The 22,179-nt window shown below is 36.0% G+C and overlaps 6 protein-coding genes across 8 annotated transcripts; all 6 read left to right on the plus strand.

Annotated features, from left to right (window-relative positions):
* The first annotated feature begins 875 nt into the window (after positions 1-875).
* On the plus strand, positions 876-4,859 carry LOC149709138 (serine beta-lactamase-like protein LACTB, mitochondrial). The gene is made up of 3 exons (XM_089863242.1): positions 876-1,013; positions 1,464-1,910; positions 2,585-4,859. Exons 1-3 carry the CDS (start codon positions 908-910, stop codon positions 3,280-3,282), a joined length of 1,251 nt encoding a protein of 416 aa, XP_089719368.1. The 5' UTR covers positions 876-907; the 3' UTR covers positions 3,283-4,859.
* A 1,491-nt stretch (positions 4,860-6,350) lies between these two features.
* Positions 6,351-8,693, plus strand: LOC149709139 (serine beta-lactamase-like protein LACTB, mitochondrial). Its single transcript, XM_089863243.1, has 4 exons — positions 6,351-6,448; positions 6,515-6,673; positions 7,148-7,594; positions 7,855-8,693. Exons 2-4 carry the CDS (start codon positions 6,553-6,555, stop codon positions 7,938-7,940), a joined length of 654 nt encoding a protein of 217 aa, XP_089719369.1. The 5' UTR covers positions 6,351-6,448; positions 6,515-6,552; the 3' UTR covers positions 7,941-8,693.
* Positions 7,985-8,572, plus strand: LOC149709140 (serine beta-lactamase-like protein LACTB, mitochondrial). The gene has a single exon (XM_089863917.1). The coding sequence runs from the start codon at positions 7,985-7,987 to the stop codon at positions 8,570-8,572; it is 588 nt and encodes a 195-aa protein (XP_089720043.1).
* Positions 8,694-10,173: 1,480 nt separating the features above from the next.
* On the plus strand, positions 10,174-13,154 carry LOC149709141 (serine beta-lactamase-like protein LACTB, mitochondrial). 3 transcript variants are annotated; one of them, XM_089863247.1, is made up of 4 exons: positions 10,174-10,395; positions 10,462-10,620; positions 11,024-11,470; positions 12,308-13,154. In XM_089863247.1, exons 2-4 carry the CDS (start codon positions 10,500-10,502, stop codon positions 13,021-13,023), a joined length of 1,284 nt encoding a protein of 427 aa, XP_089719373.1. In that variant the 5' UTR covers positions 10,174-10,395; positions 10,462-10,499; the 3' UTR covers positions 13,024-13,154. The 3 variants fall into 3 exon arrangements, with proteins under 3 accessions (XP_089719373.1, XP_089719372.1, XP_089719370.1); XM_089863246.1 differs by having other exon boundaries at positions 10,174-10,620; XM_089863244.1 differs by lacking the exons at positions 10,174-10,395; positions 10,462-10,620 and having other exon boundaries at positions 10,832-11,470.
* A 770-nt stretch (positions 13,155-13,924) lies between these two features.
* LOC149709142 (serine beta-lactamase-like protein LACTB, mitochondrial) lies at positions 13,925-16,533 on the plus strand. The gene is made up of 3 exons (XM_089863918.1): positions 13,925-14,006; positions 14,513-14,959; positions 15,704-16,533. The coding sequence occupies exons 1-3, from the start codon at positions 13,925-13,927 to the stop codon at positions 16,396-16,398; spliced, it is 1,224 nt and encodes a 407-aa protein (XP_089720044.1). The 3' UTR covers positions 16,399-16,533.
* A 2,421-nt stretch (positions 16,534-18,954) lies between these two features.
* Positions 18,955-22,028, plus strand: LOC149709143 (serine beta-lactamase-like protein LACTB, mitochondrial). The gene is made up of 4 exons (XM_089863248.1): positions 18,955-19,636; positions 19,709-19,861; positions 20,071-20,517; positions 21,212-22,028. Exons 2-4 carry the CDS (start codon positions 19,741-19,743, stop codon positions 21,907-21,909), a joined length of 1,266 nt encoding a protein of 421 aa, XP_089719374.1. The 5' UTR covers positions 18,955-19,636; positions 19,709-19,740; the 3' UTR covers positions 21,910-22,028.
* Positions 22,029-22,179: the final 151 nt, after the last annotated feature.

Consider the following 22,179-nt stretch of genomic DNA (forward strand, 5'->3'; position numbering starts at 1 on the left):
TACATGTACATCTGCAGGGCCGGATATTTCGCATCAGGGGACCAAGATAATTCGATATAGTAGATAGATGTTACAGAACTTTATATTGACTATATTTCTTACTATTTACGTTGTACTTTTATTTTTTGTTGATCTTAGTTACTGAAACTTGACTTGCTAAGTCTAATTAAACTTTGGTTACATTAATGCTTGTGATAAGTGTGCGTATTTATAAGTTGTATAGCTTAACACTTACTACTAAGATGATACTAACTATATTTCGTAATACTAGAGACTTACTAAGAGGTATGGTTCAAGAACGACGCGAGAATTGACTACACTCGGTTTTGCAGTCCATCGTCCTATTTATTCTGTACTAAGCCTTTGACAGCGCCTCACCAGGCGTCGCTTTACGATAATCTATGACGGTTCGTCTACTTCAATCACTTCATGACAAGCTCTCAGTAACCAGTGAAAAACTTATGGAACATTTATCTTATGAAAACCTTTAGCTATATTTTGATGATACCTAAATACTGAATGTAGATGCGGCACACAGTGATATATATGATAAGTAATGAAGAAACCATGAAAAATCGATAATAACATTCGTTGCAACACCTGCGATGCATATAATTCTGTTACTCTATATCTATTATCTAAATCTGATATTCAGCGATAAGTTTAAAAATACGATAGGTAGTTCGAATCAAATGGATTTACAATAGTTGATTGAGCTAAGTCCAGCAATTCATAATTGTACGTGGAGACTTCGGGTGGAAGATTGCAAGTGAAACAGATTTTTACTTTGAAAATATTAAGCTGAGCATTATTACTAATCCTGAACGTGTGGTTAACTATCTTTTCATTCGGTTATATTTTCTCTTTAGATCTAGGTTCCCAAAACTCGCTTCGGAATACTTGAAAAATGTTGCTGAATCATTTTATTATTTTAGTGGGCGTTTTTGTATATCTCGAATACGTTCAAGCCGATGATATTCAAGTGGCCGCATCGCATATAAACCACACTTACCGTAAGTATACCAATTGATAATAAAACGTGAAGAAAAGGAACAATTAAAATAACTTATATTTGTACTTCAATGTAACTTGGCGATAAATTATCCATTTCAATTTTGAAAAAGTTAAGAAAGTCTTTCCCAATCGCATAGTTGGTCACATTTCTGTGTTGTAAGGTTTGAAATAAATGCCATGAAATTGTATGGTCACCTTTTTTAAGTTTATAAATTGACAAAAGAATAAGACCCTTGTCTAGGGACGTTTTTTAACACTAGTTATAAAATCATATCTTCACCAAACATTTTGGTCGTATAGGGCAAAGGCAATTGTAGAAGATGTTCAAAAATATAGTTCTCAGAAAAACACAAGGAAATATTTCACCTTCAATGATGTTTCCTTTATGTGTAATCGTCCAAAAACTTGAGAAACATTCAAAAGTGAAATTAAATTACTTTCATTTGTAGATTTCACGCTAAGTAACGCCATCGAAGAATGTCGAAAAATAATTGAACGATCGAAAAACGTGTACGGAGTTCCAGGCATGACAGTGGCCGTTAGCATTGACGGGGAAACGGTTTGGAAGGAAGGTTTCGGGTATTCTGACTTAGAAAATCTAGTGCCGTGTACCGCGGACACTATCATGCGAATTGGTAGTGTAAGCAAACCAATTACCGTCACGGCCGCTGCCAAATTATGGGAAGATGGTCAACTGGACATGGACAAATCAATTCTGGAATATTTACCAGATTATCCTCAACCGAAATTCAACGATACAAACGTTACAATTACCCCGAGACAACTGGCGACATGTACAAGTGGCATAAGAGATTTCTTTATAATCAAAAGTGACGGTACCGAGGAAGCTCAATTTCAAGAGGCCTATAATGTAAAGCATTACAAAACAGTTAAAGGTGAGAGAAAATTATTATTATCCTTTATGAAAATTTTGATTTCACTTGAAACTTGAATGAAGGTGAATTTGATTTTATGAAACCTCATAAGGGGACATGATTGAATATGACATTCTTAACGAATTATACGATATTCTATAGGTACTGTATTATTTGTAGTTTGGACCTGAGACAAACCGATAATGTCAAACGAAAAAACCACGCTCTTAGATTTAGCTTCCCATAGAAAAAACATGATGTTTTTGTCGTTCTACTCCTTAACAATAAGTAACTATTTAATGCGCGCGTTTCGAATTTTCAAAAATAACCATTAAGTCTCAAGTATTTTGTTTAAATTAAATATAAAATGAGGACAAAAATATTTTTTTTTAGTTTTTATGATGTTGAGGGACTGAAGGAAGTGTTACTATTGTTGCAGAGGGATAGGATAGTTATGATAAAAAAGTGAAGTATCACCTATTTTTCCATGCTTTGGATGAAGATAGATGCAATTGTTATTTCTGTTACATTGAGAAACAGAACAGGCTATAGACCTGGGATTTCAGAATGTAAAATAATCATAAGATTTATCTAAAAATAAGGATACTTAGTGGAAAAATTGCAGTCCTACGTTTTGCAATTTGTTTAAAGTCAGTACTTTAACGAATTTCCTACTTTTCAAACTTTTCTTTCAGAGTCCCTCGAAGTTTTCAACAAGGAACAATTGAGATACAAACCAGGACAAAAGTACTATTATTCTTCTCACGGTTTCGGCGTTCTAAGCGCCGTTATTGAAGCCGTAGCCAATCAAACATTCGTAGAACACATGACGAAACACTTCGAGAAACTAGGTCTAGATAACACTTATATTGACGAAAATGAGCGAATAATTTACAATCGTGCAAAGTTCTACACGAAAAACGATAACGGACAAATAATACATAGCCCTTACATTGACAGCTCCAGTCATTATGCAGCAGGGGGTTACCTGTCAACTTCAGGAGATTTAGTTAAGTTTGGGAACAATGTGCTTTATTCATCGCAGGCTAGCGACGAGAAAAAAGCCTTCTTTAAGGCTGACACAGTTTCAAAATTATGGAAACCATCGGAACAAAGTCGTCTGCCCAACGGAAATGGTTATGGAATGGGTTTTGGTATCAGGGCACGGCAACAGGAGTCCCCTTTAGGGAAATTGCAAAAGTTTACAGTTAATCACACTGGTCGAACATCAGGGTCAAGTTCGGTACTGTTCATACAACCGAAGGACGGTGAACAGCAAGTGGATTCGGATATGCCAAAAGGAATTGTGGTCTCAGTTTTGGCTAACTCGGATTTTCCTCCACCCCTTCATGAAGTGGCACATCAAATTATCAAAGTTTTTGAAAAAATATAAAATGACTTTGAACATGAAAGGTTTAATAAAAGGAAAAGGTCGGGTAACATAATTGATTATACCTCAAAAGAAAGGCCTTTTCCTAAATATAATAGGAAAATATGTATATAAAAAAATAAATGATCTATTAATACAAAATAATTATCATTTAATTTGTCTTAAAAACGAGGACTACTGTGCCACTATTTTCACCAGTAGAGCTAGGCTGAAAATTGGGTAAAGTTCCCGAGAGAGGAGCATGCGCAGAAAGAATGTTTGGGGGCGGTACCGTATTTTGTAACCATTGCTTTTGCCTTATTTTTTACGCATTCGAGTTTATTTCTATGAAACAGCGTTGTATTACCGGTTGTGAAAGTATTAATTAAACTTCCGATTTAAATTTTATCAAATTTAAATGATAGACGAAAAATTGGGGTAGGTTCTAGTTAATGAAATTCTACACACGAAATTGGACGCCAAGGCTTTCTTTTTTGAATCGGCGGACCAAAGGCGGACATGGCCGAATCCGATGAAGCGATGATCCCATACCGTCGCCGAGGCTTAGTTTAACCTACTAGTATCAATACACGGCCGTTTCCATTAGAACTTAAACACTAAATTTCTTAACATGGTTTTGATTGTACTCTCTCTATTTTAAATACTTGGCATTTCATTTTAATATTAAATTACACAATGTGTTCCCACACGTCCATCGTAGTTTAGTTTACATGTTAACTCCATAGTCTCGGACCATAGAAGCGTAAAACTCACGCCCCCATACAATGCAACTGCTCATGCTCGGCCATAAGTGTGAATAGGTATATTGGTGTAGCGGTGTCTGCTTAATCGAATCATTTACCCAAATGGGATTGGTTGTGTTAGGTTTTTAGCTACCCCTAATCTTAATGTAGTAATGATATAAACGCATGGTATAACATATTAATGCTTTAATGGTTATCAATTTAGTAGAGTTACATTGGCTTGTAGTTCAGCATGAACTGTGCGCTATCGAGGCGCGAGAAAGAGTAAATGCGTGCTTGCTTTAGGAGCAAGTATTAGGTTTCGCGTAAGGTGGCGCCCTCATTTATTGGCGGCGCGCTCTGGAACTAACAATACTAACAGGTTGAATTCTCTTAGGTTGAGAGAGGTAAGGTAGGTTCGATTCAGCAGACGCCACTAAACCAATGGCGGATGGCGAAGTAGTCCTCGTTTTTATGACTAATTAAATGCTAATTATTTTGTAAAAATAGATAATTTTTTTATATATATATTTCGTTATACAGGGTGTTTGTGAAAAGTCCATCAATAATGAAAGGGCGTATTTATTGGGCCATTTTGAGTCGAAAATGTTCTATGACATTTAGCCGTCCGAGCCACGGTTTTCGAGTTATGATTTGAATATTTTAGGGATGACCCCTTCATTAAATTAGCGCTGTCTTTCAATTTCTAAATTAAATTTAAGGGGTCATCCGTAAATTACTCCAATCATAACTTGAAAACAGTGGCCCGGACGGAAAAATGTCATAGAACATTTTCGACTCAAAATGGCCCAATAAATACGCCCTTTCATTATTGATGGACCTTTCACAAACACCCTGTATATTTAGGATAAGGCCATTCTTTTAATGTATAACGTTATGTTAACTGAACTTTTCATTTAAGTCAAGAGCGTATGGGAGCAATTTTTTTCACTCGCTATTTAATTAACTTGATTCTAATTTTGTAAAGATTTTGAACACAATAAATAAAACACCGTCTTTCAAGACCATTTTTTGGATTGGATGCATTATTAATTACAAGTGCTTATTACCGCTCACTTGAGTGACGTCACTGACGTGCTTTATTAGGCCTGTTCGAGACCTCGATAAGCAACTTTTAAAAGACTCGACAAGTTTTCGAGCCTCTTGAAAAAGCTCGAGACCAAGGCCGACTTTTGCTTTTACTTCGCGGATAATCCGTCTCGCTACGCCATGCGCCTTGCGCACGTCTTGGAACTGGCGTTGCTACCAACTAATGAAATTACATTTAAAGAGTCGTCAGAATTATGAGGCGTGATTGTCAGTACTCAAGCCCGGCCCACAAAACACGCATGGAAATTAGAAATTAACATGGGAGATATGGAGGCAGAATGATTCCTGTTAGCTGTATGTCCCCCTCGCCGGCCTCTCGCTCCATCGGGTGGTCACCCTGGTGGAGCAGAGCAAAAGGCCTTGTCGTGGCGGGGGGGGGGCGGGTTCGGTGTGCCGGTTCGGGAGTTCCTTGGGTTCGCCCTTGGTTCAGATCGTTCCCTGCCCCGTTCCGCGAATGTTTTGCTCGGCCGCTTCGCCCCCGCCCGGCCCCCGGTTGTTGCTTTGGCCCATCCCTAGCTCATGGCAACCCTCTAGGGGTCGCAGATATATTGTCTGGGCCGTTTGGCACTGTTGGCCTCGGTGGGTCTTCTGCTGCCTTAGTCCATCAATGTCACCAACCACCTCCTGGCTGGTCTAGCCGTTGACGGTGTCCAGCTTCTTTCACCTAATCGAGGGGCGTTTGTCGGGCCCGCTGGCCAATTCCGTGTGCCTTGACATCGGTTTCGCAGGTTCAATTGAGAATATGATGAGCAACAATTGGGGGACGGGGCGCTGATAAGGCCCCCCAGCTAGGTGCAGCGCCTAATCAAGTCCTCTGACATATTAGCTGTATGTATTCCTGATACTGAATATAGACAGCGCTGACAGTGATATGTTTGACAAGTCATAAAGAACAATTGAAAAAATTGAATTCGCTCTATATTGCTACATATTGCGAAATACCAAGATGACATTGATACAGATTGTTGGCAACATAATAATACATCAAATTATTTTTTTCTATCTAAATCTGATATCAGTGATAAGTGGAATAATACGTAAGACATACAGTTCGTATCACCATGCATTTACCGTACTTGATTGAGCTAAGACTAACAATTAAATTCAAGGTTCAAGTGCGAGCAGAGTTTCGCGCTAATAAGTTGCCTCACACAGACCCAAAGTATCTTGGTTTTTCAAAGACGCGCGAGGTGTAGAAATAGCTCGGATAATACAAAAGCTCTTTCATAACTACTTTGGAAAATCGTTAAGGCGACCGTCGTGAACCGCATTTAGAACGTGTATTAGTCGCGTTGAACATTACACTTGAAACGAATATTTGCTATACAAATATTAAGGTGAGCTTTATTACTAATATCCCGTGTTGTTCTCTATCTTTTCATTCGTTTTAAATTTCTCTCTAGATCTAGGTTCCCAAAACCCGCTTCGGAATACTTGAAAAATGTTGCTGAAATGTTTCAGTATTTTAGTGGGCGTTTTCGTATATCTCGAATACGTTCAAGCAGGTGTTATTCAAGTGACCGCAGCGCAAACAAATACATTGCACCTAAACCACACTTACCGTAAGTATACAAATTGATATTAAAACGCGAAAATTAAATTAAAAGAACTTATTTTTGGACTTCAATGTATCTTGGCGATACAATACGCACTTCAATTTTGAAAAAGATAAGCCAGTGCTTCCCAAACACGGAGTTGATCACATTACTGTGTTGTAATTTCGAGTTAAAAAAAATTTCAAAAAATATTACCGAAAAAACAATGCCAAGAATTAGTTTCTAGTCATTATTGGAATAAAAATAATCTCATTGTCTCTGGGACTCTAATCTTATGACGTTGTTCAACACCGGTTGTAAAAACATATCGCCACCAAACATTTAGGTCGTATACGGCAAAGTCAATGTAAAAGATGTTCAAAAATAATGTTCACAAAAATCTACAAGGAAAAACTTTGCATTTAAAGATATTTCATATATGTGTTACTTCGAAAAATTTTGGAAGTACGTGAAAGTGAAAAAAATTATTTGTTTATTTAGATATCACGCAAAGTAACGCCATCGAAGAATGTCGAAAATTAATTGAACGATACAAAAACGTGAATGGAGTTCCAGGCATGACAGTGGCCGTTAGTATTGACGGGAAAACTATATGGAACGAAGGTTTCGGGTATTCTGACTTGGAAAATCTAGTACCGTGTACCGCGGACACCGTCATGCGAATTGGTAGTGTAAGCAAACCAATTACCGTCACGGCCGCCGCCAAATTATGGGAAGATGGTCATCTGGACATGGACAAATCAATTCTGGAATATTTACCAGATTATCCTCAACCGAAATTCAACGATACAAAAGTTACAATTACCCCGAGACAACTGGCGACATGTACAAGTGGCATAAGAGATCACTATAAAGTGAAAAGCGACGGTACCGATGAAGTTCAATGGCAAGAAATCTATAATTTGAAACATTACAAAACAAGTAAAGGTGAGAGAAAATTATTATTATAGTTATTATAAACATTCTGATTTCACTTGAGATATGCTGAATTTATTTTATTTTATGAAACCTTCTCATAAGGAGACGTGTTGAATATGACATTCTAAAAAAATAACGCGATATTCTATTCATAATTAAGGGTGTGGTCTTCCCCATTTTTTCATACTTAATCAACAGTCCTACGTTTTGCAATTTGTGTAAAGTCACAATTTTGACGTATTTCAATAGTTTTCAATCTCTACTTTCAGAGTCCCTCGAAATTTTCAATAAGGAACAATTGAGATACAAACCGGGAGATAGTTCTATTATTCTTCAAAAGGTTTCAGCGTTCTAGGTGCCGTCATTGAAGCCGTATCCAACCAAACGTTCGTTGAACACATGACGAAACACTTTGAGAAACTAGGTCTAGATAACACTTATATTGACGAAAATGAACGAATAATTTACAATCGTGCAAAATTCTACACGAAAAAGGATAACGGACCCATAAAACATAGCCCTTACATTGACAGCTCCGCTTATTTGGCGGGAGGGGGTTTCCTGTCAACTTCAGGAGATTTGGTTAAGTTTGGGAACAATGTGCTTTATTCGTCACAGGCTAGCGGCGAGAGAAAAGCCTTCCTAAAGGCTGACACAGTTTCAAAATTATGGAAAGCAACGGAACAAAGTCTCTCCAGTGAGCACAAAAGTCCTGAGATCAACGGAAGTGGTTATGGAATGGGTTTTTTTATCGTGCCACGAAAACAGGAGTCCACTTTAGGTAGATTGCAAAAGTTTACAGTTAATCACACTGGTCGAATATCAGGGTCGACTTCGGTTCTGTTTATACAACCGAAGGACGGTGAACAGCGGGTGGATTCCGATGTTCCTAAAGGAATTGTGGTTGCAATTTTGGCTAATTCAGATATTCCTATGATCCATTATGACCTGGGACAACAAATTCTTAAAGCTTTTGAAAAAATATAAAATGACGTTGATCATGAAAGTTTTCCTTAAGAAAATTTTTTATGTCACTATTTTAAATAACTTGAATCTAATCTTGTAAAGACGTTGATCATAATTAATAAAACACAGTCTTTGAAGGCCATTTTTTGGATTGAATGCATTATTAGTTATAAGTGCTTTTTATTACCATTCACTTGAGTGAAGTCACTTTTTACTTATGCGTTTCAAATTTTTTTTCCCTCTCCGAGTGACGATGACGTCACGGAGAGGTATTACACTGGACGGTGTCTGTGTGTGTCTGTCACCGCGTTCGCAGTTGGCAAATCGGAGCAAACGTGTTCGCAGAAAGCAATTTTTGGCTTCTTCTCCCATCGTTAGGATTAAGAACAACGTGGCGATCGGCTAGGGATACGAGAAATGTCTAGCCACCCAATGGCAGGGCTTCCACCAAAGGTTCAAGCAACTACGCCTTTTCTTATCAGTTATCGTGAATCAATCGCCTTATATACCCTAAATTTCCAAAAATTGTTAAAGAGGAATACGCTTGAATTCAAACGTCAACAATAGCTATGTTTAAAATGATTTTTGGAATAAAGTTCCTTAAAACGGTTTAAATAGAATTATAGTAAATTAATGACGATTAAAATAATAAATATCAATTCTATTTATTTAATTTTTTAAGAAAAACCTCTTAAGTGCGTCTCGACTCTACTCGGAGAGGGTTATTTTGGTTTCCCAACTTGTATGGTACCTAATTCAAAGTTTGTGCTTATTTATAGGTTAAAATATTAATTAGTGTGTTTCATACAATATAGAGATTATGGACTGTTAAATTTCTTTATTATTGTTATTATGCTACTTTTGCTAAAACTATTGTTAAATTATTAATATTGTTAATTTATGTTCCAAATTTTGTTTACAATATCTATTTTGGTTTTGGTAAAAGTATTGTATTTTACCACTAACCCTTAGATCATTAGCTGTATTTTTATGATACATCGAAAAACGTACTAGCAGAAATACATCCTGTACAAAAGAATTATTGCGTTGCCATTTTCTCAATATATCTAGGCGGATTTTGTGGGAAGAGATAACTAGACTAATCATTATGGATGGCGAATTTTACCTCGAGAATAATCTGTTTCGCTGCGCCTTGCACCTTGCTCATGACTCGGCCCCTTACGTTGCAACCAATGAATTATATTACAGTTAAAGAGTCGTCAGAATCATGTGGTGTGACGGGTAGTACTCAAGCCCGGCCCACCAAACCCGCATAGAAATTAACTTGCGCTGATAAGGCCCCCCCAGCTAGGTGCAGCCCCTAATCAAGTCCTCTGACATAATAGCTGTATGTATTCCTGATACTGAATATATACAACGCTGACAGTGATATGTTTGACAAGTCATAAGAACAATTGAAAAAATTGAATTCGCTTTATATTACTACAGATTGCGAAACACCAAAATGACATTGATACAGATTATTGGCAACATAATAATACATCAAATAAATTTTTTTTTCTATCTAAATCTGATATCAGTGATAAGTGTAATAAGTTCGTATCACCATGCATTTACCGTACTTGATTGAGCTAAGAATAAGAATTAAATTCCAGGTTAAAGTGCGAGCAGAATTTCGCGGTAATAAGTTGCTTCACAAAGACCCAAAGTATCTTGGTTTTTCAAAGACGCGCGAGGTGTAGAAATATCTCAGAAAATACAAAAGCTCTTTCATAACTACATTGGAAAATCGTTAAGGCGACCGTCGTGAGCCGAATTTAGAACGTGTATTAGTCGCATTGAACATTACACGTGAAACGGATTTTTGCTATAAAAATATTAAGGTGAGCTTTATTGTTAATATCTCGTGTTGTTCTCTATCTTTTCATTCGTTTATAATTTTTCTCTAGATCTAGGTTCCCAAAACTCGCTTCGGAATACTTGAAAAATGTTGCTGAAATGTTTCAGTATTTTAGTGGGCGTTTTCGTATATCTCGAATACGTTCAAGCCGATGATTTTAAAGCGACCGCAGCACAAACAAATACATCGCTGGTGAACCACACTTACCGTAAGTATACCAATTGAAATTAAATCGCGAAGTGAAGGAACTATTAAAAGAACTTATTTTTGGACTTCAATGCAACTTTGCGTTAAAAAGTCCCTTTGAATTTTAATTAAGTTAAGCTGGTGCAATTTGAAATAAGTGTCATGAGATTGTACGGTCAACTTTTTTAGTTTAAAAATTGACAAAAGAATAAGACCCTTGTCTTGTTTAACACCGGTTCTTCATCATCAATCATATTTTCACCAAACATTTTGTTCGTATATGGCAAAGCCAAATGTAAAAAATGTCAAAAATATAGTTCTCAGAAAAACACGTGGAAAAATTTCACAATCGGACCAAAACGTGTCGCAACTTCGAAAAAGTTGGGAAACGCTTGAAAGTGAAATTAAATTGCTTGCATTTTTAGAAATCACGCAAAGTAACGCCATCGAAGAATGTCGAAAAATAATTGAACGATCGAAAAACTTGTACGGAGTTCCAGGCATGACAGTGGCCGTTAGTATTGACGGGGAAACGATATGGAAGGAAGGTTTCGGATATTCTGACTTGGAAAATCTGGTACCGTGTACCGAGGACACGGTCATGCGAATTGGTAGTATTAGCAAACCAATTACAGTCACGGCCGCTGCCAAATTATGGGAAGATGGTCAACTGGACATGGACAAATCAATTCTGGAATATTTACCAGATTATCCTCAACCTAAATTCAACGGCACAAACGTTACAATTACCCCGAGACAATTGGCAACATGTACAAGTGGCATAAGAGATTTCTATAAAGTGAAAAGCGACGGTACCGAGGAAACTCTATTGCAAGAATTCTATAATTTAAAACATTACAAAACAATTAAAGGTGGGAGAAAATTATTATTATCGTTTATAAACATTCTGATTTCACTTGAATGATGCTGAATTTATTTGATTTTATGAAACCTTCTCATAAGGTGACATATTGAATATAACATTCTAAAAGAATTACGCGATATTCTATAGGTCCTGTATACCCTTGTAGACTAGCCCTGACACCCACTCGTACTGTTAAAAGAAAAATTCAAGCTTTTAGGCTTAGCTTCCATTAGAAAAACTAATATGTTTTTGGTATTCTGCTCTTTAGACTTACTTAAAAACTACAGCGAAGTTAACTCGCGGAATACTATAAAACTAGCAAGTAACTACTTAATGTGCGCCTTTCGAAGGTTCATTAACAACCACTAAGTCTATGTATTTTATTTTAAAGAATTTTGAAACGAGGACAAAAATGTTTATTAGGTTCTGTGATATTAAGAGACTATGGGAAGTGCAACTAATTATTGCAGAGCGATAGGGTAGTTATGATACAAAAACGCATTTTAGTTCATATGAAAATTTAATACAGTTTTTATATATAATTGAAGGAATATCGCAGCATTTCAGATAAATTTACCACAGATGGTATTTTTTATGCTTTGGATGAAGATAGATGGTAATATTTACCTTGAGAAAAAATGTTAAACAGGCTATAGGCCTATGCTTTCAGAATGTCAAATAATCATAAGATCTAAAATTTGGATAAGTATTTGTTACATAATGAAGGGTGGGATCTTCCCCATTTTTTCTTATACTAAATGGAAAAACTGTAGTTCTGCGTTTTGCAATTTTTGTTAAATCAAAATTATGATGTATTTCAATAATTATCATACTTTTCTTTCAGAGTCCCTTGAAGTTTTCAACAAGGAACAATTGAGATACAAACCAGGAGAAAAGTACTATTATTCTTCTTACGGTTTCAGCGTTCTAAGCGCCGTCATCGAAGCCGTAGCCAATCAAACGTTCGTTGAACACATGACGAAACACTTTGAGAAATTAGGCCTAGATAACACTTATATTGACGAATATGAGCGAATAATTTACAATCGTGCAAAGTTCTACACGAAGAAGGAAAGCGGACCCATAATACATAGCAATTTCGCTGACAGCTCCGCTTATTTGGCGGGAGGGGGTTACTTGTCAACTTCAGGAGATTTGGTTAAGTTTGGGAACAATGTGCTTTATTCGTCACAGGCTAGCGACGAGAGAAAAGCCTTCCTAAAGGCTGACACAGTTTCAAAATTATGGAAACCAACGGAACAAAGTCTCTCCAGTGAGCACAAAAGTCTCTCCAACGGAAGCGGTTATGGAATGGGTTTTTTTATCAGGCCACGAAAACAGGAGTCCGCTTTAGGTAAATTGCAAAAGTTCATTGTTAATCACGCTGGTGGAGTATCAGGGTCGACTTCGGTTCTGTTTATACAACCGAAGGACGGTGTACAACGGGTGGATTCGGACATGCCTAAAGGAATTGTCGTTGCACTTTTGGCTAATTCGGATCAAGCTCCACCTCTTCATGAACTGGCAGATGAAATTATCAACGTTTTTGAAAAAATATAAATTGACGTTGATCACGAAAGTTTTTTTTAAGTCAAGAACGTACGGGAGCAAATTTTTTCGTTCGCTATTTTAAATAACTTGAATGTAATTTTGTAAAGAAAATGACCATAATTAATAAAACACCGTCTTTTAAGGCCATTTTTTTGGATTGAGTCCTTTATTACCACTCAATTGAGTGAAGTCACTTTTTACTTACGCGTTTAAAATTTCCTTTTGGGTATCAAATTCTAAGTTTGTGCATATCTATTGGTTAAAATAATTAAAGGTGTGTTTTATACAAATATAGAGATTATGGTCTGTTAAATTTCATTCTTATTGTTATCATGCTACTTATGCTAAAACTATTGTTAAATTATTAATGTTATTTATGCTCCAAATTTTGTTTACAATATGTGTTTTGGTTTTGATGAAAGGATTGAATTTTCAAGCTTACCCAACGATCATTAGCCAATGGGCTACATTTCGATGATACCTAAATACGGAATGTAAACGCCGCACTTAGTGGTGTATTTGACAGATAATGAAGAAACCGTGAAAATGCGGAGTTCACCTGGTAGCAATGTAGATTGCAAAACACTAAATTGACACGTATCGCGATTTCTTTTATCTAAATCTGATATTGAGCAATAAGTTTATAAATACGAAAGGTAGTTTGAATCAAATGAATTTACAATACTTGATTGAGATAAAATTGTAAATGGAGCCTTCGCGTGGAACATTGCAAGTGAAACAGATTTTTATTCTGATAATATTAAGGTGAGCTTTATTACTAATCCTGAACGTGTTGTTAACTATCTTTTCATTCGGTTGTAACTTCTCTTTAGATCTAGTTTCCTAGAACTCGCCTCGGAATAATTGAAAAATGTTGGTGAAATATTTCAGTATTTTAGTGGGCGTTATCATGTATCTCGAATACGCACAAGCAGGTGTTATTCAAGTGACCGCAGCACAAACAAATACATCGTGGGTGAACCATAGTTACCGTAAGTATATCAATTGACATTAAAACGCGAAGTGAAGGAACAATTAAAAGAACTTATTTTATATCTTCAAATGTAACTTGGCGATAAAATATCCATTTGAATTTTGATGAAGTTAAAACAGTGCTTCCCAAAACGAGGACGAGTTTCTCACAATACTGTGTTGTAGTTTTGGGTTCAAAAATTAACTAAATATATTAACGAAGAAACGTATGCTAAGAATTAGTTTAAAGTCATTATTGGCCTAAAAATAATCTCATTGTCTCACGGACGCTAGTCTTATGGCGTTGTTTAACGCCGAATGTAAAAAAATATTTTACCAAACATTTTGGTCGTACAGGGCAAAGTAAAATGTAGAATATGTTCAAAAATATAGTTCTCAAAAACTCACAAGAAAAAAAATCACATTAAAAGATGTTTCCTTTATGAGTAATCGGCCAAAAGCGTGTCGCAACTTCGAAAAATTTGGGGAACTCTTAATAGTGAAATTAAATTACTTGCACTTTTAGAATTCACTCAAAGTAACGCCATTGAAGAAGGTCGAAAAATAATTGAACGAACGAAAAACGTCTACGGAGTTCCATGCATGACAGTGGCCGTTAGCATTGACGGAGAAACGGTTTGGAACGAAGGTTTCGGGTATTCTGACGTGGAAAATCTAGTACCGTGTACCGCGGACACGATCATGAGAATTGGTAGTATTAGCAAACCAATTACTATCACGGCCGCCGCCAAATTATGGGAAGATGGTAAACTGGACATGGACAAATCAATTCTGGAATATTTACCTGATTATCCTCAACCGAAATTCAACGATACAAACGTTACAATTACCCCGAGACAACTGGCGACATGCACAAGTGGCATAAGAGATTTCTTTATAATCAAAAGCGACGGTACCGAGGAAGTTCAATTTCAAGAGGCCTATAGTGCAATACATTACAAAACAATTAGAGGTGAGAGAAAATTATTATTATTATCGTTTATAGAAATAATGATTTTATGAAACCTTCTCATAAGGAGACATGTTAAATATGACATTCTAAACGAATTACGCGATATTCTACAGCTCCTGTATGAACCTGACACCCACTCCTAATGTTAAACGAAAAATTCAAGCTTTTAGGCTTAGCTTCCACTAGAAAAAACAATATGTTTTGGGCGTTCTGATCTTTAGAATAACTTAAAGACTACTGCGAATTTAACCTGCGGAATACTTTTAAATTAACAATTATTGATTTAATGTGTGCTTTTCGGAGGTACATTAAGAATAAGAACCATTAAGTCTGATATTGAGAGACCAAAGGAAGTGTTACTAATTGTTGCAGAGGGATAGGGTAGTTATGATAAAACAGTCGCATTTTAAATCATATCATAATTTAACAGTAATTATATAACATTGAAAGAATATCTCGGCATTTCAGTTAAATTTACCACGGATGGTGTTTTACCATGCTTTGGATGAAGATAGATGGTAGTATTTTTGTTACATTTAGGAACAATATTGAACAGGCCATAGGCCTATGCTTTCTGTATGTAAAGTAATAATAAGATTTTAAATAAGTATTTGTTACACACATAAGGATGGTATCTTCCCCATTTTATCTTATACATAATGGAAAACTGCAGTTCTACGCTTTGCAATTTCTATTAAGTCAAAATTATGACGTATTTCAATAATTTTCATACTTTTCTTTCAGAGGCCCTCGAAGTATTCAACAAGGAACAGTTAAGATACAAACCGGGACAGAAGTACTATTATTCCTCATACGGTTTTGGCGTTTTAGGCGCCGTTATTGAAGCCATAGCCAATCAAACGTTCGTAGAACACATGAAGAAACACTTTGAGAAACTAGGCCTAGATAACACTTATATTGACGAAAATGAGAGAATAATTTACAATCGTGCAAAGTTCTACTCGAGAAAGGATAACGGAGAATTAATAAATAGCCTTTACATTGATAGCTCCAGTTGTTATCCGTCAGGGGGTTACCTGTCAACTTCAGGAGATTTGGTTAAGTTTGGGAACAATGTGCTTTATTCGTCAAAGGCTAGCGACGAGAGAAAAGCCTTCTTAAAGGCAGACACAGTTTCAAAATTATGGAACCCAACGGAACAAAGTCTCTCCGTCGGAAGTGGTTATGGAATGGGTTTTGCAATCAGGCCACGAAAACCGGAGTCCGCTTTAGGCAGATTGCAAAAGGTTGCAATTAGTCACACTGGTCGAGTATCAGGGTCGACTTCGGTTCTGCTTATACAACCGAAGGACGGTGAACAGCAGCTGGATTCGGATATGCCAGAAGGAATTGTCGTTGCAATTTTGACTAATACGGATTTACTTCCATCCCTTTATGACCTGGCAGAACAAATTGTCAAAGTTTTTGAAAAAATATAAAATGACGTTGAACTTGAAAGTCTTCCTTAAGTCAAGAACGTACGGGAGCAATTTTTTGAGTCGCTATTTTAAATAATTTGAAAATAATTTGAAAATAATTTTGGAAAGAAAATGACTACAATTAATAAAACACCTTATTTCAAGGCAATTTTTTGGATTGAATGCATTGTTAGATACAAATACTTTATTACCTCACTTGAGTGAAGTCACTTTTTACTTATGTGTTTGTTTTTTGGTACCTAATTCAAAGTTTGTGCTTTTTATAGGTTATAACAAAAGCTGATCATCATCCACTTTTGGTTATGACAATTAACAGTTTGTTTCAAACGATATAAATATTAAGGTCTGTTAGATCATTCAATGCTTATTGTTATTATGCTACTTATACTAAAACTATTGTTAAATTGTTAATATTACTTTTTATTTCTGTGTTTACAATTTCAATTTTTTTCTGTAAAAGTATTGCATTTTACCACTAACCCACAGCTGTATTTTTGTGATCCAAGGAAAACGTACTTAGAAAAAGTGACAGAAAGCCATTTTCTGAACGTATCTAGGCGTATTTTTTGGGAAGAGATAGCTAGACTAATCATTATGGATGACTTAATTTTACTCGCAAATAATCTATCTCGCTACACGTTACCCCTTGCACGCGACTAGGAACTCGCATTGCTACCAACTATGGGTGTGCTAATACCACTTTGGGTATCGAACCGGTTACAGAATACCATAAATTTTCTTTATCAAATACCGAATCGAATAGTTTATTCCAAATCAAATACCGAATAGTTAGGCCTTGGTAAATATTTTACTGCTCGATAAATTACGAATAGTTAAGCCTAGTATTCTCGTATAGTTAATCCTAATACTCGCGAATACTAAGCTTAACTATTTGCGATTAATCGGGTAGTAACCCTAATATTCGCGAACAGTTAATACATAGTTTACAGGCGTAGAGGATTCCTACCATTAACACCAGCAGACCAAGCGACTTAGAGTGTAAAATCGTCTGCTATTTTACACTCTAAGTTGCAGGTCTCCTTGTGCAAATGGTGTGAATCCTCCACGCCTGTAAACTATGTATACAAAGCAAGGAGAAAAACATTTAGGACTTTAGGAGCTCCTATATTTCAAAATACTTCTCCTCATTTGTGGCCAAGTATATCTTAAGTCCTAGGAACTTGAAGGTACTTTTTGGTGGGAGACAAGTAAAATTGGGATGATATTTTTTAAAATAAGGTGGGTCTCTCTGTAGTTATGGTAGTTGAACTTTAACCGAATAGTCAGTTCGGTATTCGATATTCTTATCGAAAAGTGAAAATGGGCTTATCGAATACCGGATCGAATTATTCGGTTCGGTATTTGATCGAATTATTCGATTGAAACGGTTAACCGCACACCTCTACTACCAACCAATAAAATTACAGTTACAGAGTCGTCAGAATCTTGTGATGTGACGCCCACAAAACCGGCTGAGAAATTAACATTGGAGATATGAGTAGAGCTCGGCATTTTCGATCAATTATCCACAAGTTGGTGGATAACCGATTATTTATAAACAAATTTGTGGATTATAATACGATTTAACATGTAAGTTCTGTGGATAATTTTCGGATATGGATAAAGATAAAATAAAGTGGATAATTGATCGAAAATGCCGAGCTCTAGATATGAGGGCACAATTATTCCTATTGTCTGGATGAATTCCTCAAACTAAATATAAACGCCGCTGAGAGTGACATGTTTGATAATTTACAAAGAACAATTGAAAAAGTGGAATTCCCACTATATTACTACAGATAGCAAAAGACTAAATTGACATTGACACAAATTCTAGGCAACACCTGGGATAGATCAAATCATTGTAGTTAATTTATTTTTCTTTTATCTAAATCTTATTCAGCGATAAGTGTAAAAATACGAAAGATATAGTTCGTATCACCACGCTTTTACCGTACTTGACTTTAGCTAAGAAAAAAACAATTAAATTCAAGGTCTGTCTACGAAAAAAATTGCGCAACAATAAGTTGCCTCACACAGACCCAAAGTATATTGGTTTTCCAAAGCCTCTTTTTAGGTGTAGAAATATCTCGGAACATACAAAACGGGGCGTCGCAGAGATTTCCTGGAGGTTGATAAGGGTGAAGTGTGTGTAAAGGACAAAATAAAATCTAAGTCAAGACCGAAATTTTAGTTTCATTTGATAAAGTACACTCAAGTAAAAACCTAATTTCATTATCCTCGAGGCTCGACTCTAAAGCAAAGGGCTTATGATTTTTATTTTGTATACAATTTGAAAGGCGACTATTGTTTAAAGTGTATCTCTATTTTAAAAGGACAGGCTGGAGGAAGAACATTTGTACATTACATTACATTATATTATTTTACATAACATTACATTACAGTGCATTATATTAGATCATATTGTAAGTGATTATAATATTATTCCCACAAGATATTTAGTAAAATTTCAACAACTTTTACGTTCTTTACTTACATAACGTGTACTGATATTGTTTACAAATTACAACAAAAGCAATTTTACAGTTTGTTCTAACGTCATCAGCAATATCTAGAAGCAAAATTTATGTAATTCTTGATACAGTAACTACATTTGTGACTTAAAAGAGGAATAATCATTCTAAAACAATCGTTCTATCAAGAAACTCATTATTTATTATCGTAAACACTGAAAATAATAGGGTGTATTTTATACATTAGAACGATTTAGGTTTCCAAAACTTCTGTTGCAAAACCGTAACAATATAAATTCGGACAACTCCATTGAAGTTCTATCTTCATTATCATAAGTTCATAAATATGTTCCATAAGTTTGTCACTAGTTACTGAGAGCTTGTCATGAAGTGACGTAGATGAAACTTTCCTGATTCTCGTAAAGGTAAAATGTTATGTTACCTAAACATTTCTTTTAAATATTGAATGTAGACGCTGCGCACGTTAAATATTTGACAGATAATGAAGAAAACATGATAAGGCGGGGTTTACTGCGTAGTGGTATAAATTTCCAAACACGAAAATAACATTAACGCTAATTCGTTGCAACACCAGCGATGCATGTAAAATTATACTTTTCGATATCTTTTATCTAAGTCTGATATTCAGCGATAAGTTTAAAAATACAAAAGGTAGTTCGAATCAACGACTCAATATTGAAGGACGTAAAGTTCTCGCGTGGAACACTACAAGTAAAACGGATTTTCGGTATAACAATATTAAGGTGAACTTTATTATAAATATCCCGTGTTGTTCTCTATCTTTTCATTCGTTTATAATTTCTCTCTTGATCAAGGTTCCCAAAACTCGCTTCGGAATACGTGAAAAATGTTGCTGAAATGTTTCAGTATTTTAGTGGGCGTTTTCGTATATCTTGAATACGCTCAAGCAGGTGTTATTCAAGTGACCGCAGAACAAACAAATACGTCACTGGTGAACCACGCCTACCGTAAGTATATATATTTTCACCAAACATTTGGGTCGTATAGGGCAATGCAAAACGTAGAAGATATTCAAAAATATAGTTCTCAGAAAAACACAAGGAAACATTTCACCTTCAATGATGTTTCCTATATTTGTAGTCGGCCAAAAACGTGTCGCAACTTCGAAAAATTTGGGATGCACTTTAAAGTGAAATTAAATTACTTGCATTTTTAGAATTCACTCAAAGTAACGCCATCGAAGAATGTCGAAAATTAATTGTACGATCGAAAAACGTGTACGCAGTTCCAGGCATGACAGTGGCCGTTAGCATTGACGGGGAAATAGTTTGGAAAGAAGGTTTCGGGTATTCTGACTTGGAAAATCTGGTACCGTGTACCGAGGACACGGTCATGCGAATTGGTAGTATTAGCAAACCAATTTCGGTCACGGCCGCTGCCAAATTATGGGAAGATGGTCAACTGGACATGGACAAATCGATTCTGGAATATTTACCAGATTATCCTCAACCAAAATTCAACGATAAAAACGTTACAATTACCCCGAGACAACTGGCGACATGTACAAGTGGCATTAGAGATTTCTTTAAGATAAAAAGCGACGGTACCGAGGAAACTCTATTCGAAGAGGCCTTTAATGTGAAACATTACAAAACAATTAAAGGTGAGAGAAAATTATTATTATCGTTTATATTACGCGATATTCTACAGGACTTGGATTAACTTGTAGATTAGACCTGACACCCATGTTAAACGAAAAGTTCACGCTTTTAGGCTTAGCTTCCCATAGAGAAACCATTATGTTTTTTGCCTTCTGTTCTTTAGAATAACATAAAAACTTCAGCGATGTTAACAATCAGAATAGTTTTAAATTAATAATTAAACGTGCGCCTTTCGAAGTTTTATTAAGAGCCATAAAGTATTTTATTATAATGAGGGAAAATGTAAACAAAATTTGACTGTTGCCGCAATATAACAGGGTGATTTCTTTGACGATACCAATATTGTTACTTTCCCAATACTTCCGAGGATGTGTTCTTAAAATGAGCCCCGACTAACTTGTTTCATGTCCGTCCGAAGTTAGAAAAACTACTGTCAACGCATATCATAGCGCTAATGTACTTTTTTCGCAATTCTTTCACATTGCGAGTGGTAGTGAATCTTGTCTTAATCTTTTTCTTGCTACGCTTGTTCATGGCGTACCCTGGCCACAAACGAAAAACACACACACTCTCACACCACAAAACGTCAGCGCAAAGCTAGGTCCACACCTAGCAAAAACTGCAGTCCTACGTTTTTCAATTTGCGTAAAGTCAGTATTTTGGCGCATTTCAATAGTTTTCAATCTTTACTTTCAGAGTCCCTTGAAATTTTCAACAAGGAACAATTGAGATACAAACCAGGAGAAAAGTTCTATTATTCTTCATACGGTTTCAGCGTTCTAAGCGCCATAATTGAAGTCGTAACCAACCAAACATTCGTTGAACACATGACGAAACACTTCGAGAAACTAGGCCTGGATAACACTTATATTGACGACAACGAGCGAATAATTAACAATCGTGCAAAGTTCTACACGAAAAAGGATAACACTCCCTTAATACACAGCCCTTACGCTGACAGCTCCGCTTATTTGGCGGGAGGAGGTTACTTGTCAACTTCAGGAGATTTGGTTAAGTTTGGGAACAATGTGCTTTATTCGTCACAGGCTAGCGACGAGAAAAAAGCCTTCCTAAAGGCTGACACAGTTTCAAAATTATGGAAAGCAACGGAACAAAGTCGTCAGCCCAACGGGAGCGGTTATGGAATGGGTTTTGGTATCGGGTCTAAAAGGGGGGAGCCCGTTGTAGGTAAATCGCAAAAGCTTAAAATTAATCACAGTGGTCGAGCGTCTGGGTCGACTTCGGTACTGTTTATACAACCTACGTACGGTGTCCGGCGGGTGGATTCAGACAAGCCAAAAGGAATTGTGGTCGCAATTTTGGCTAATTCAGATTTACCTACACGGCTTTATGACCTGGCGCAAGAAATTGTCAATGTTTTTGAAAAAATATAAAATAAAATCAAGAATGGTTTAATTAAATGAAGAACGTACGAGACCAATTTTTTTTGACTCGCTATTTAATAAATTTGAATCTAATTTTGTAAAGACGTTGACCATAATTAATAAAACACCGTCTTTCCAAGCCATTTTTTGGATTGATTGCATTATTAGTTACAAGTGCTTTATTACCATTCACTTGAGTGACGTCATTTATACATATACTTATACTTATGCGTTTCTGAATTCTCTTTTGATGATTAACTAAATGTTTTTGCTATAATA

Source organism: Phalangium opilio, unplaced genomic scaffold (assembly GCF_054372755.1).
Source record: "Phalangium opilio isolate 3A_F unplaced genomic scaffold, DU_Popi_V2 ptg000013l_1, whole genome shotgun sequence".
NCBI classification, from domain to species: Eukaryota; Metazoa; Arthropoda; class Arachnida; order Opiliones; family Phalangiidae; genus Phalangium; species Phalangium opilio.

Bases quoted from the DNA above. Each gene is read 5' to 3' on its own strand.
- LOC149709138 (XM_089863242.1), top strand. From the start codon at position 908: ATGTTGCTGAATCATTTTATTATTTTAGTGGGCGTTTTTGTATATCTC. The intron at 1,014-1,463 runs GTAAGTATACCA...TTTCATTTGTAG, and splicing joins GCATATAAACCACACTTACC to ATTTCACGCTAAGTAACGCC. The intron at 1,911-2,584 runs GTGAGAGAAAAT...CTTTTCTTTCAG, and splicing joins GCATTACAAAACAGTTAAAG to AGTCCCTCGAAGTTTTCAAC.
- LOC149709139 (XM_089863243.1), top strand. From the start codon at position 6,553: ATGTTGCTGAAATGTTTCAGTATTTTAGTGGGCGTTTTCGTATATCTC. The intron at 6,674-7,147 runs GTAAGTATACAA...TTGTTTATTTAG, and splicing joins GCACCTAAACCACACTTACC to ATATCACGCAAAGTAACGCC. The intron at 7,595-7,854 runs GTGAGAGAAAAT...CTCTACTTTCAG, and splicing joins ACATTACAAAACAAGTAAAG to AGTCCCTCGAAATTTTCAAT.
- LOC149709140 (XM_089863917.1), top strand. From the start codon at position 7,985: ATGACGAAACACTTTGAGAAACTAGGTCTAGATAACACTTATATTGAC.
- LOC149709141 (XM_089863244.1), top strand. From the start codon at position 10,879: ATGGCAAAGCCAAATGTAAAAAATGTCAAAAATATAGTTCTCAGAAAA. The intron at 11,471-12,307 runs GTGGGAGAAAAT...CTTTTCTTTCAG, and splicing joins ACATTACAAAACAATTAAAG to AGTCCCTTGAAGTTTTCAAC.
- LOC149709142 (XM_089863918.1), top strand. From the start codon at position 13,925: ATGTATCTCGAATACGCACAAGCAGGTGTTATTCAAGTGACCGCAGCA. The intron at 14,007-14,512 runs GTAAGTATATCA...TTGCACTTTTAG, and splicing joins GTGGGTGAACCATAGTTACC to AATTCACTCAAAGTAACGCC. The intron at 14,960-15,703 runs GTGAGAGAAAAT...CTTTTCTTTCAG, and splicing joins ACATTACAAAACAATTAGAG to AGGCCCTCGAAGTATTCAAC.
- LOC149709143 (XM_089863248.1), top strand. From the start codon at position 19,741: ATGTTGCTGAAATGTTTCAGTATTTTAGTGGGCGTTTTCGTATATCTT. The intron at 19,862-20,070 runs GTAAGTATATAT...TTGCATTTTTAG, and splicing joins ACTGGTGAACCACGCCTACC to AATTCACTCAAAGTAACGCC. The intron at 20,518-21,211 runs GTGAGAGAAAAT...CTTTACTTTCAG, and splicing joins ACATTACAAAACAATTAAAG to AGTCCCTTGAAATTTTCAAC.